Source organism: Leptonychotes weddellii, chromosome 13 (assembly GCF_054177405.1).
Source record: "Leptonychotes weddellii isolate Sample4059 chromosome 13, ASM5417740v2, whole genome shotgun sequence".
Lineage (NCBI taxonomy): Eukaryota > Metazoa > Chordata > Mammalia > Carnivora > Phocidae > Leptonychotes > Leptonychotes weddellii.
Genome location: NC_138381.1, coordinates 68,753,539 through 68,768,213, shown reverse-complemented (window position 1 = coordinate 68,768,213; position 14,675 = coordinate 68,753,539). Strand labels below are relative to the sequence as shown.

Genomic DNA, 14,675 nt, shown 5'->3' with positions numbered 1-14,675 from the left:
TTTTTTTTTTAAAGATTTTATTTATTTATTTGAGACAGAGAGAATGAGAGACAGAGAGCATGAGAGGGAGGAGGGTCAGAGGGAGAAGCAGACTCCCCGCCGAGCAGGGAGCCCGATGCGGGACTCGATCCCGGGACTCCAGGATCATGACCTGAGCCGAAGGCAGTCGCTTAACCAACTGAGCCACCCAGGCGCCCTCCCACAATATATTATGTGCTTCTTTCCAAACCAATTCATATACGTTTATAACATTATTATTAACAGCTGTATAATATTCTACTATCTAGGTATATTAAGATTTATTTAGCCAACTGACTATTGATGGAAATTTGGGTTGTTTCCAGTTTCCAGTTTTCTGTTTGTATGTTTTTTGTTTGTTTTTTTTTTTTTAAGATTTTATTTATTTGAGAGCGAGAGACAGATAGCGAGTGAGAACACTGAGCGGGGAGGAGAGGGAGAAGCAGGCTCCCCACCGAGCAGGGAGCCCGACGCGGGGCTCGATCCCAGGACTCCAGGATCATGACCTGAGCCGAAGGCAGCTGCTTAACCGACTGAGCCACCCAGGCGCCCTGTTTGTATGTTTGTTATTACCAACAAAGCAATGGATGTCTTTGTCTCTCTTTGAATTTTTGTGCCAGTGGGTTTGTGTAATAAATTTTCACAGAATTGCTGGGTCAGAGGTTGAGCACATTTAAAATTTTAATAAATTCTTCTAAATTGCCAGATAGCCAGGTTTTTAGGAGAGGTTAATCAGTTCTGGTTTGGTCAAGTTAAGGTCAGGGTTCCAAAGGCCAAGGATGTCTGTGGATGCCCCCAAATCATTAGAAACCCAGGTTAAGACTCTGAACCAAAGTGACAACTAGAGATACGCCAGAGGCAGAGCTATGAGAATTCTAAGCCCTGCTAATGATGTAAGATAATAAACTATGCTTCAAATCTAAGTATATACTAGACTCATTAATTATAAAAGGTTCTCAATGTACTGTGAAAGTATATATACAGCATAAGAAAACATAATTCCATCTTAAATTTACCATAAAACTAATACATTAGCTATGATAAATGTTAATTAAACATCCAAATGATGATCTTTCTTGCCTCTTTATTTAAATTTAGAAATGCTTTTGGAAGAGAATGGTTTGGATCCTTTGGATCTCTTAAAAAGCGTTCACCAAATGTCAGTACCCTTTCGCTAAAGACCACTAGAAGCATACTCGGAGTTGAAGAAGTTGGTTGGGATTCTTCATTGCAGTGCTGGGGGGAAATGTGCAATGGGAGCTGTGGGGCGTCTTGGTAGGAGGGTGTTAGGAGGAACTTAGTATAGGATGTGGACCTAGGTTGGACGATTTGGGGGAGGTTTTAAGGAATTGGGGCTTTGCTCTGGGTTGGGTACTGGCAGGAAGTGGGAGTGATTCTGTGATTGGGCATGTTAATAAATCTGGAAGGAGAAAAGACCAGAGTAACACTCCAGGCAACTTGATGAATCGGTAAAGAATCAGCAGCCCCTCATGTTGGACAGGATGGGAGAATTTTGGTGATTTTGATGGTTTGGACAGTGTTCCTGTTTGGTCTCAGTCACATTGTCTTGCTCCATTGTGGTCTCAAAGGGGCTTTGTCTGATGTTGGTGTTCTGTGTGGCTGTTTCTTTTTAAAGGAGAACACCAAGCCCTAGCCGTGAGTGCCAGCAGATCAGCTCTTAGCAAGACTAAGGCCACGCGGATAGTAAGTATCAGGCCAGCTCGTGGATGGTCAGGGTGGCGGTTCCCCCCCCCCCCCGCCCCCTCAGGAGGAAGTTTCCACTCTCTTTGCCTGGCTAATCCCTGCTGATCCTTCAGATCTCAGCGTAGACCTGTCTTTCCTGATCCACGGCCCCTGAAAATAAATAGATCAGGTCTTCCTGTTACACTGTCCTCAGCAACACGTGCTGTGCTGCTCCTTTGCAGCACTCCTCACAAGTGTCATTGATTAATTTTGCCACAAATTATTCAGTAATGGTGTCACCAGCTCACCTATAAACATGACCAAGAGTAGAGATTATGTCTTTTTTCTCTCAGTGGCTCAGAGAGTGACAACACTTGGTAGGTGCTCAACGCTAGTATTCGATGAGCGGATATTGAATGGATATGAGACTGAGCTGCTTTTGTGTGTGGATTGTACCTCACTCATCTCTGTATCCCAGGGCCGGTAAACAGTGCTTGGCAAATAGTAGGTGCTCGATAAATTTTTGTGTAATGAGTTGTGATGGTTAATTTTATGTGTCAACCTGACTGGGCCACAGAATGCCCAGATAGCTGATTAAATATCATTTCTGGTTATGTCCCTGAGGGTGTTTCTGGAAGACATTAGCATTTGAATTGGTGAACTCAGTAAAGCAGATAGCCCTAATTTGTTGAGGACCTAAATAGAGCAAAAAGGTGGAAGAACTTTGAATGAACTCTGTTCCACTGTTTGAGCTGCTTCTGCCCTTGGCACTCCTGGTTTCAGGCCTTCAGACCTAGGCTGGAGTCAACACCATTAACTCTTTGGCTCTGGGATCTTGAACTACGTGGCTGACTTTCCTGGGTCTCCATGTTACAGAAGCCAGGTTGTGGGACTTCTCAGCCTTGATAATTACATGAACCAATACCTTATAATAAATCTCTTCATGTAGAAGAGATCTGTATCTTCTGTTGGTTCTGTCTGTCTGGAGAACCCTGACTAATACATGGATTAATGGCCTAATTCTTTTCCATTCATTTCATTCTGTGCGAGAAATCATTCCAGTGGCTTCAGTTATCCCAAATAATTGAGTATGTTTGATGCAAATGTAGTTGATGGCTCAAGTGCGTGCAGTGGTTAGCTAAAAACCATTCTGTCAAATATTTGACCTGAATTTTCTCCTCTTTGCCTCACACACCTTTTTTAATCTATCAGAAGCTCTGCACAGTCTCAGATCAAATAAAGGCCCTCAAGAAACCAGTGATGGCTATCAGAGCTCTGCACACTTCATTGGAAAGCCATAAACACAATTACTAGATCATTAAGGATTGTAAAACAGAAGCTTTGAAGCAACATGCACAGAATTGCCTAGTTGGGCATGAACAGTGTCCTGCACATGCCAGTACCTCCCTGTTGGAAGCCACCTAGGAAAAGACAGAAGATTGTGAACAGAAATGTCTTAGAGGCATAAAGAAATCTGATAAGGAAGACCTGGGTTCTACTCACAACTCTGATGTCCCTTGGGTGATACATTAATTGAACTCTGAGAGCCTCTGTTTCCTCTCCTGTAAAATAGGATATTAAGGACTGATTTCATTAATGCCTTAATTCTTTACTCCTTCTGTTAGGTTCCTAGGGCTGCCTTAACAAAGTGCCATACATTGGGCAGCTTAAACAGCAGAAATTTATTGTCTTACAGTTCTGGAGGCTAGAAGTCCAAGATCAAGGTGTCAATAGTGTTGGTTCTTTCTGAGGACTGATTGGCAGGGGGAGGCTGAGGGGGGAAATCCATTTCATGCTTCTCTCCTTGGCTTGTAGATGGCCGTTTTTTACCCTGTGTCTTCACATTGTCTTCCCTCTGGGTTTCTGTGTCCAGATTTCCTCTTCTTATAAGGACACTAGTCAGACTGGATTAGGACCCACTCTAATGACCTTGTTTTAACTTTATTACCTCTATAAAGACCCTATCTCCAGATAGTGTCACATTCTGGGATACTGGGGGTTAGGACTTCAACATATGAATCTTGGGGAGACAGTTAAACTCATAATACCCCTCCTGTACCCACAGCCTTACCAGTTCCTCTCATAAAAGAGGTAGAGTCCATTTACCTGTCCTTTGAATCTGTGCTAGCCACATGCCTTCGTTTGGCCAGTGAGATGTTAGCAGATGTAATACAAGCAGAGGTCTGAAAAAATATGCATTTCTACTTTTGTTCTAGTGTTTCTGTGATCGCCATGGGAAAATTCCCAGGTTAGCCTTCTGTGTTGTGGAGCCAAGTCATCCCACGAATTTCAGCTGAGGCCATCTTAGATGAGCCAACAGCCAGCCAAATCCCAGACATGAGACTGAGTCCAGCCAAGATCAGCAGAGCACTTAGGTAATGGGCAATTAACCACAGACATGTGAGCAAGGCAGCAAAATCAGATGAGCCCAGCCCAGGTTAGCTGAACCCCATATAAATGTTTATTACTATATGCCCTGGAGGTTATGTGGTTGTTTGTTATGCAGCATTATTGGGAGAATATATGACTGATACAGGATTAGGAATATTTACTCACTGAGTTGTGAGGACCTATGAGAAAGTATGTAGTGTTAAATGAATGTAGCCATGGTATTAGAGTGTTTTTACAAACTGTTAAGTATTATGTGGAAATAAAGAGTTACCAATATACGTTAACATGCTGTGTAATAATAGTGATAAGAGGTTTGGAATGAATAAAGCTAACAAATTGGGCACTGGGTATAAACTATAAATATGAGTATACACTTATGCACATAAATCATTCATGATATTATATGATGTCTACTCTGTGTGGATTCTTAGAGACCACCTCTGAGAAAAATAAGGCTCAGAGAATCAAAATGAATTATTCCAGGTCACATAGCTAGTAAGTGGCAGAGCTTTCACCAGAATGTGAGATATTTATGATTTGCCTAACATGGGATAACATGGTATTTTCATATCTCCTCCTAGGGAAGAGGTTGGCTTTAAAAAATGAGCAGAGATGATCACTTTATTTCTGGAAATCTTCTGTCTTGATTTGAAGTTTGAAGTTGGGGCAGAAAAAATTAGACATTTACTCATCCATTCATCCACCCAGCTATCCACACATCTATCCATTCATCCATCCTTCCATCTATCCATCCATCCACCTACCCACCCATCCATCTATCCATCCATCTACTCATCCATCCATCCATCCATTCAACAAATAACGATTGAGGGCCTACTGTGCATCAGGCACTGTACTAGGCACTGTATGTACTCTGCTTCCATCTGCTTTCCTTTCTCCTGCTGTTCCATTCTTTTTTTTTTAAAGATTTTATTTATTTATTTATTTGAGAGAGAATGAGAGAGAGCAAGCACATGAGAGGGGGGAGGGTCAGAGGGAGAAGCAGACTCCCTGCCGAGCAGGGAGCCCGATGTGGGACTCGATCCCGGGACTCCAGGATCATGACCTGAGCCGAAGGCAGTAGCTTAACCAACTGAGCCACCCAGGCACCCCTCCTGCTGTTCCATTCTTTTTCTCATCAGTGCCTCCTCTTTCATTCTGCTCTGTAAATGTTGGCAAGAATGGATAAAAAATGCCTTACTTGTTAGAGCGAGTGTGTTTAAGATTGAGGCTGATGGTTTTAGTTCAGTTGCAGTGTTAACTGCTGTGAGCACACCTTGACACACCTCAGTTTTGTTTTGTTTTATTTTGTGGTTTTGAAAGGCCATATGCAGTATGGCGGTTGAGCACATGCTGATAAGCACAAATACTCCACTGCAGCTTTCCAGATGCCCCAACTGGAAGCTGGAAATGACAGGTTTCTGAAGTTGGTAGTTCTTTCCAAGCATTGTTCATCCATTCATTTGTTCTTTTTGCCACTTTTTATCACCCACCAGGTCAGGCTCTATATGACTGCACTGAACCTATGGGTGGACATCAGTTGTGCAGCGGTGCACAATTACGTAGAGCTTCTTATATGCCAACACGGTTCTAAATACTTTCCGTACTTGTTTGGTCTCCACAACAACCCTGTAAGGTATGTACTTCTATTCCTCCTTTTATAGATGATGAAACTGAGGCACAGGAGGGGTGGAGTTTACCCAAAGTCACATGAATGCATGAATGGTAAGTGACAGAACTCTGACCTCTAGATCCAGAGTCTGTCTTCCATATTGCCTCTCTAAAACCTCTGCCGGCATCACCACTGAAGGCCCTTGAGCATGCCAAATGGTGATGCCAGTGGGGACACAAAAAACAGTGCTTTCTTCAGAGTAAAGCTGCTACATATTTCAGCTTAGAATGTGAAACCAGATCCCCTCCACTCATGGACTTACCTGTCAATCCCATAGTCTTTCCAGTCTTCCTTTCTTCTGAAACCGACCCTCAGCAGAGCATCAATTAGTGCCCATCTTCAGAAAAGAAGACAGCAGGGAGAGGAAGAAAAAAGGCATCTCATTTAAGCCTCAAACTCTTCATCTGTGCAATAGGAATAAGTTAAATGAATAGTGTAACATTAGGCTCTGGCTTTTATTGAGCACTTAGTATGTGTAAGCACTGTGCTCAATGCTTTGCCATTTGCACGTTCTCATTTAATCCTCAAAGCAACATTATGAATAGAGCTGGCCCAGAGCAGTTTAGTAACTTGTCCAAAGTCACACAGCTAATAAGTAGGAAGCAGAGGTTGGATTCAGTCAGGCTGTAGAACATCAAAGATTTCACTCTAACACACTACCAGTGGCTCTCACAGGGGCAATACTTCCCCCTAGGACTCTCTCCAGAAGTTTGTGGGCACAATTTTAGTAGTTACACTGATGGGGAGTTACAAAATCATGAGGGCATGATTTGCTTTAGGCGACCAGGTGAGCTAGACGTTCACCAATGTGGAGGACCTGTCCTTTGTCCTGCCAGACCTTCGTGTAGGTGAAGAACTCATATATTCTCATCTGAGCCTGTTTTACATATAGACATAGAGTATATTTTGCATTTTTTAAAATTTTAGGTAAACTCTGTGTCACACATAGGGCTCAAACTCACAACCCTGAGATGAAGAGTCACATGCTCCACTGACTGAGCCAGCCAGGCACCCCTATTTTCCATAGTTTTAGCATACTCTGATTTTTCTAGGAATGCAATTTCCAGTGTGCATCAAGGGATGGTTGTAGTTTATTTTGCTGAAAACTTTATTCATAGTTATATATCATTTCAGAAAAATCATATCAACAATGGTAATGCTGTTCAAGTTATTTGAGGGGCCCACACCACACCTCTGACTCAGCTTGCATTTGTAGCTATTACACATACAGTGGTTCTTGGTTTATGTGCCAACATCAGACTACCTTACTGTGTCTTCTAGAATTCACATATGAAATTGATTTTTGAAAATTATACATATATAGGTTGTATTATCTCTGAATTTCATTTCAGGATAGTAAAGGGCACATTACAATATATTTGTTACAAAAGGGTGGGTAGAATGGATCATTGCTCCCAATTCTTCATTCTCTTTCTAAATGGCATTACACATCAGTACCTTTTGCCATGTGACTTTGCAGTACCTCCCACTAGAGTGGATGGAGAATATTTCTGTGCCTCATTAGTTTAGGGCTTAGCCATGAGACTTGCTTTGGCCAATGAAATGTGGACAGATATGCAAATGTGCCAGTCTTGAGTCTGGTCCTCAAAGACATCCTGTGTTTTCACTAGTTCTTTTGTTCTGCCTTTTGCTATGAGAAAATCATGCTTCAGATGGCCACTGCTCTGTAGAGAATGGGGAGACCCTTAGAACAGATCTGAACCCAACCTGAAAACTGGAGCCAGGCTCATGGAATCCCAGATGAGCTCAGCAGAACCACAGCTGACCACAGACTCATAAGTTAAATAATAAGTATTTCTTTCCTTGTAACCCATTGAGATTTTGAAGTTGCACATTACACAGCAGAAACTGACTGATACAAGGAGGTGTTGGCTCTGATAAGATTGGTAAGCAGTGCATTCTGATATTCCTCCTGTAAGCAAGGCAGTTAGTTCAGGAATGCTTTATAAGTAGGAGTTCTGTTAGCATCAAAGAATGGCTAAATGATACCTTGATACCATGTTAAAGGGGATTATAGATACACGGCTTTCAAATCCTTAGGTTTAGGAGCTCTGTATTTACTCTTAAACACTCTGACCACCAGGGTAAGTACTGGTGCTTTGGAAGGGTATAAATTCATAGAGCGAGCAGGTCAGAGATAATTGACGAGTTCTCTTCTTTAAAAAGGAATCTGGCACCATGGAAACGACAAGCGTGTTCAGGTTTGTGACTGTGGATTATAATTACCAAGTTATTAACCAGAGCATTATGTGAAAGATTGATGGTTCTTGCTCAATGTAATGTGTCCTTTAAATGCTAAATAATAAGTTAAATGCAAGGAATAAATAAGTTTGATGGCTTATTTATGGGGTAATTATGAGATATTTTCAGCCCATAAACTAGGGCATCTGTAGAAACCAAATGCTATGGAGGAGAAAGAGCCCTGAATTAGAAATCAGGAGACCTGGATTCTCTGCCACCTGCCAGTTAGTGACCTTGAACAGATTATGTCATTGCTCTGAGCCCCAGTTTCTTCATTTGGAAAATTGGGGTAGGGGGCGTGCATAAAAATACCCATCTCATAGGTGGTTGTGAAGAGTCATTGTCAAAGACATGATTATATAAGGTGCTAAGCACAGCGCCTGACACATAATAAGTGGTTACAAATGTTAGCTATCATTTTATCATCATATATGAGATAAGAGATTTGGCCCTTCTAGAAAGAGATTTCCTATTTTATGTTTTTGGTCAATAAGTAATTGGTACGATTTACAGTAGACCCTCAGTGGAGCTTCCCTGCTTACAAAATTATCAGAAACTTGGGTAAATACAGGCAAGAACAAAGAAGAAAATATGTATCATCCATCTAACCCACCATCTAAATATAACCACTGTTAACATTTTAATGTAGACTCCTAGTCTTTTTTTTTTCACCCATGTATAGAATTTCTTTTTTAAATCTGAAATTGGAATCATGCTGTACATGCTGATTTGCCACCTGCTTTTGAGATGTTTCCAATGTCATTAAATATTCTCCTAAAACACACTTTTTAATGGCTGCAGAGTAGGGTGTTCTTGAGGAACATTGTCTAAGTGGAAGAGTTATTCACAGAAGCCTACTTAGCGCATTCACTTAAATTATACTTTCAGACTTTCTGAAATCTTCGTTTCAAATTGGTCTTAAATGGGCCGGGGCTTGGCTTTAAAATTCCTCTCCACTTCCTCCTTCCTCCCCTAGCTGCCCCCAGGTTCTCTGTCAAGTAGTTAATGATGGTACTAGGCACTTATTCAGTGGGGGAGCTCTCAGTTTAAAGGGTCTGCGTGGTGAACCATTTTGTAAAAGGGAAGAATGTCATTCAAATAACCACCCTCTCATTTCTCTGTTCAGCTGAGTTTTTATTTTTATTTTTTTTTAAATTGGGTTCTCCCTTCGAGTAAGGTCCATCTACAGGTAAGAATTTCCCTACTAACCTTCTTAAAGTACCTTACTTGATGCCAAGTAGCACTTTCTCTCTGCATAACAAAAAGAAATACTTTCTGTCCCCTGTACGTCCCACAATCTTTGGGATGGTTTATTGTCTCCTACTGGTAGTATTCAGGTTGAGCTTCAGGGACTTGTATATAAACACTTAAAAAATTAATAGTTATATACTTATTTTAATGTGGCTTAGAAATACATATAACATATGATATGTAATATATTAATATATGATATGTATTACATTATATATCTATGTATCTTGCGAATGAACCTTATCATTTCATGAATATTATTGCTTAAGGGTTAGGCAGAATTTATTTATGGACAGAATTCATTTATGTGAAAATAACATGGCAAAAAGAGATAGTATATGGGGATTTTGGCAACTTTGGCGATTGCCATGTTGCCATTGATGTTTGGTAGTTGACATTGGGTAAACCTTGTCCCAGTTCAAGCCACCATCATCTTCCTGGACTTCTAAAGCCCCTCCTAACAGATCTCTCTGCTTTCACTCTTGTCCTCCTCCGACCCGTTCTCTACACAGCAGCCAAAATGATTTTTTTTTTTTTTCAAACAAATTACTCTCCTTATTAATGCCTGTTTAGGGCTTCCCAGGCACCCCATCCCTCCCACCCCCCACTACTCCAGCAACCCTCAGTTTGTTTCCTGAGATTAAGAATTCCTCATATCAGTGAGGTCATATGATACATGTCTTTCTCTGATTGACTTATTTTGCTCAGCATAATACCCTCCAGTTCCATCCATATCATTGCAAATGGCAAGATTTCATTCCCTTTGATGGCTGCATAATATTCCATTGTATATATATATATACCACATTTTCTTTATCCATTCATCTGTCGATGGACATCTTGGGTCTTTCCACAGTTTGGCTATTGTGGACATTGCTGCTATAAACATCAGGGTGCATGTACCCCTTCAGATCCCTACATTTGTATCTTTGGGGTAAATACCCAGTAGTGCAATTGCTGGATCATATGGTAGCTCTATTTTCAACTTTTTGAGGAACCTCCATACTGTTTTCCAGAGTGGCTGCACCAGCAAATGCAGGTCTTCTGATTCTAGGTTTCTGTTTAAGTCATCTCTTGATGCAGGTGATAGCAAGATGTCCTTTGCTCATCCAGTTAGCAGAAGGCAGGTGTATTGACTGGTAGTGTCTGACTGGAAGTCAGAGAAGAAACTCGACTCAAACTGGCTTAAGCAAAGAAGGGATTTTATCACCTCAAGTAACTGAAAAGTCCAGAGGTAGGTCAGGGCAAGTCTGGATCCAGGAGCCTAAATGATATCATCAGGGTGCATTTCTTCTGTTTCTCCATCTCTGTGTTCTGCTTTCTTTGAGTTGATCCCATTCATAGGCAAGTTTTCCCTTTATGGTTTTACTGTAACTGCTGGACATTCCCAGGAATACATCCTTCCCTATCTACACACAACAGGAGAAGTAAGACAGTCTTTGTACCAGTTTTCCAGCAGAAGTCTCATTTCACCTCATGGGCTCTCGTTGGCTCACATGATTATCTCTGAACCAGTCTTTTTAATCAGAGGATTTAGTGTTTATTTTCATTTATATTTTAAGATTTTATTTATTTGAGAGAGAGAGAGCGAGAGAGAGCATGAGCTAGGGGAGGGGCAGAGGGAGAGGAAGAGAAACAAGCAGACTCCCTGCTGAACATGGAGCCTGACACAGGGCTTGATCCCAGGACCCCGATATCGTGCCTGAGCCGAAGTCAGATGCTTGACTGACTGAGCCAACCAGGTGCCCCAGGATTTAATGTTTAATGTGCTGATTCGATTGGACCTGGGTCCTATGTTCTGACCCTGGGCTGGGGATACAGCCCCACCTCTAGCACATTGGGTGAAACTGGAAAGGTGGTGTTCCTCAGAGATAATTCAGGATACTTCATCAGGAGAAGAGTGAATGGATGCAAGTTGGCAAAAACTACAGTGGTCTGACACTTTGGTCCTACCTAGACACATGACCTTGAGCATTAGTGTGGGAAATTCGAAGACTTGTGTAGGAAAGGGGAGAAGTGAGTGGATTTTGTACATTTGGAGGATGGCCACATGTGATGATGGTGAGTGGTCACATGGGATAATGGTAGTTCTGGTCCTAGGCAGAAGCAAAGCTTAGCTCCCTACTCACTCACTGTTTCTTTTAAGGCCCCTGTAGTGGTCAGATCCCATGTGCATGGGCTCAGGTTAAGTGCAAACAACAGTTCAGATTTAGAGGAGTGGGAGGAGGCTGGTATTCCATTTCATTTCTAGAGATCCTTTTTTACTCCTTTTAAAATGAACGTTTATTGCTCTTTCCTAATTACAAAAGTAAAACATGTTCATAAAAAGGGAAATAAAATACTTGGTAGGTACACAATAATTATGAGGTAACTGAAAGAATAAAAATAAATATTACCCATAATCTTGTAACTCAGAGGTAACCTCTGTAGCATTTTTTCTGACCTTTTCCCATGCATATGAATATACTGGTTGCATATAGTGCACATGCATACACCAATATTTTTTATTTTTATTTTTTATTTAAAGACTTTGAGAGAGCGAGAGCATGCATGTGAGGGTAGGGAGGAGAGGGGAAGGGAGAGAGAATCCTCAGGCAGAGTCCCCGCTGAGTGCGGAGCCCAGTGAGGGGCTCGAGCTCACGACCCTGAGATCATGACCTGAGCTGAAACCAAGAGTTGGAGGCTTAACCGACTGAACCACCCAGGTGCCCCCCCAACACAAATATTTTAAACAAAAATTTGGATCTTAGATGAAGTACTTTAGAATTTTTTTTTCCACTTAACAATGACATAGGCATTTTCCTGTTCATTAAATGGTTTTGGAAAATACGAGTCTTAATGACTGCATAATTTTCCAATATATTTATATACATAATTAATTTAACCAGTGCCCTATTATTGGATATTGGTAGTTTGAAAATTTCCCATATTATAAATAATATTGAGACAAACATCCATATGCACAAACAGCTCTATTAATTTGTCTCAAGCAGTTTTAAAATAAGTAATACATATCACCAATTTGCTTGAGGGCTTTTTATTTTAAAGTTCTTATATATTCTTTAAAATAGTCTATAGTTAAAATTGCGTATTGAAGTAAAGAGTGATACCACGCCCCCTTCCACTCCCTAAAGGTATTTGTTGTTAGTGATTTTAACATATTGCAGGCCTTTTTCCATGTGCACCCACATCAAGCATACACCCAGGTTTGTTCGTTTTTTTTTTTTTTTTAAAGATTTTTTATTTATTTATCTGAGAGAGAGAATGGGAGACAGAGAGCATGAGAGGGGGAGGATCAGAGGGAGAAGCAGACTCCCCACTGAGCAGGGAGCCCGATGCGGGACTTGATCCCGGGACTCCAGGATCATGACCTGAGCCGAAGGCAGTCGCTCAACCAACTGAGCCACCCAGGCGCCCCTGTTCGTTTCTTTTTCTTCCTTCCCACTCTCCCTTCCACAAATATTTCCCGAGTGCCAGTCTTGGCCAAACATGGTACCAGGACACTGAGTGATTGTTTCTAGGAATTTTCAGTAGACAGTAAGTATATACTTAACACAAAACACATGATAAATTCATATTGATGCTTCCTATTCAAATCATGGCTATAGGGTTTATTTATTTATTTATTTATTTTAAAGATTTTCTTTGAGAGAGAGAGGGAGGGAGGGAGTATGAACAGGGAGAGGGACCGAGGGACAAGCAGACTCCCTGCTCAGCAGGGAGCCCGATGCAGGGCTCACTTCCAGGACCCTGAGATCATGACCTGAGCCAAAGTTAAATGCTTTATCGGCTGAGCCACCCAAGTGCCCCATAGGGTTTATTTTTAAGACTTTATTTTATTAGAGTAGTTTTAGGTTTACAACAAAATTGAGAGAGACATATAGAGATTTCTCATTTACCCAGCCCCCCTACCTCCCATTATCAACATCACTTACCAGAATGGTAGAATTTTTTTTTAACCAAAGATGAATTTACATTGACATATCATAACTACCCAAAGTCAATACTTTACCTTAGGGTACATTTTTGATGTTGTACATTCTATGGCTTAGACACATGTATAAGGACATATATCTGTCATTATAATATATAGAGTATTTTCTCTGCCCTAAAGAATCCTCTGTGCTCCACTTACATTCATTTCTCCCCACATGCCCCACGAGATCTCTGGCTACCACTGATCTTTTTATTTAAAAAAATTTTTAGGGCGCCTGGGTGGCTCAGTTGGTTAAGCGACTGCCTTCGGCTCAGGTCATGATCCCGGAGTTCTGGGATCGAGTCCCACGTCGGGCTCCCAGCTCAGTGGGGAGCCTGCTTCTCCCTCTGACCCTCTCCCCTCTCATGCTGTTTCTCTCTCTCTCTCTCTCTCTCAAATAAATAAATAAAATCTTTAAAAATTTTTTTAAAGATTTTATTTATTTGACAGAGAGAGACACAGCAAGAGAGGGAACACAAGCAGGGGGGGTGGGAGAGGGAGAGGCAGACTTCCCACGGAGCAGGGAGCCCGATGTGGGGCTCAATCCCAGGACCCTGGGACAACGACCTGAGCCGAAGGCAGATGCTTAATGACTGACCCACCCAGGCGCCCCCCACTGATCTTTTTATTGCCTCTTCTTGCATAGTTTTGCCTTTTCCAGAATGTCATGTAGTTGGAATTACACAGAATGTAGCCTTTTCAGATTGGCTTCTTTTACTTAGCAATATGCGTTTAAAGTCCTCCATGTCTTTTCATGGCTTGATAGCTAATTTCGCTTTAGTGCTAAATAGTATTCCTTTGTATGGATGGACCATTCACCTACTGAAGGACATCTTGGTTGTGTCCAGGTTTTGGCAATTACAAGTAAAGCTTCTGTAAATATCCCCTTAACAGTTTTTGTGTGGACATAAGTTTTCAGCTCTTCTGGGTAAATACCAAGGACTGTGATTGCTGGATCATATGGTAAGAGCATGTTTAATTTTGTAAGAAATAGGGTTTTTAGTTAACCTCAACACTCTTAACTCTGTATTTCCTTCCCCCAGTGCTGAGAATCTTGACTCCCAAAGACACCACTATAATTTTTTTTTTTTTTTTTTTTTGGTCTCAGAATCTTTCAATACACACACGCCAGTCTGGAAATAGCAATATCATCATTTACACCATCAATTTGATTAATACAAATAGTTTAGAATTTTTTTTAATTGAGGTGAAACACATAGCATAAAAATCACCTTTTTAGCATTTTATTTTCTTGCATTTCTTTTTTACCCACTTTAAAATGTGTGATTCAGTGGATTTAAGTATACTCACAATGTTGTGCAACTATCACCACTATTTAAATGCAAAGCACTTTCATCATCCCATAAGAAATCTTGTACCCATTCAGCAGAGACTTCTTATTCTTTCTGCCCATCCCTGCCC

The 14,675-nt window shown here is 41.2% G+C and overlaps 1 protein-coding gene across 2 annotated transcripts in view; it reads left to right on the top strand.

Annotated features, from left to right (window-relative positions):
- Positions 1-14,675, top strand: part of SUDS3 (SIN3A corepressor complex component SDS3) — a 130,315-nt gene that overhangs the window by 72,855 nt on the left and 42,785 nt on the right. Inside the window, exon 13 of one of the 2 annotated variants that reach the window (XM_081802095.1) lies at positions 5,589-5,886. The exons of the other annotated variant lie outside the window; for it this stretch is intronic. Within the exon in view, the coding sequence (XP_081658221.1) occupies positions 5,589-5,604 (16 nt within the window). The 3' untranslated portion in view covers positions 5,605-5,886. Of the gene's footprint in view, positions 1-5,588; positions 5,887-14,675 lie in introns of those variants that run through there. 2 annotated transcript variants of the gene reach the window in all.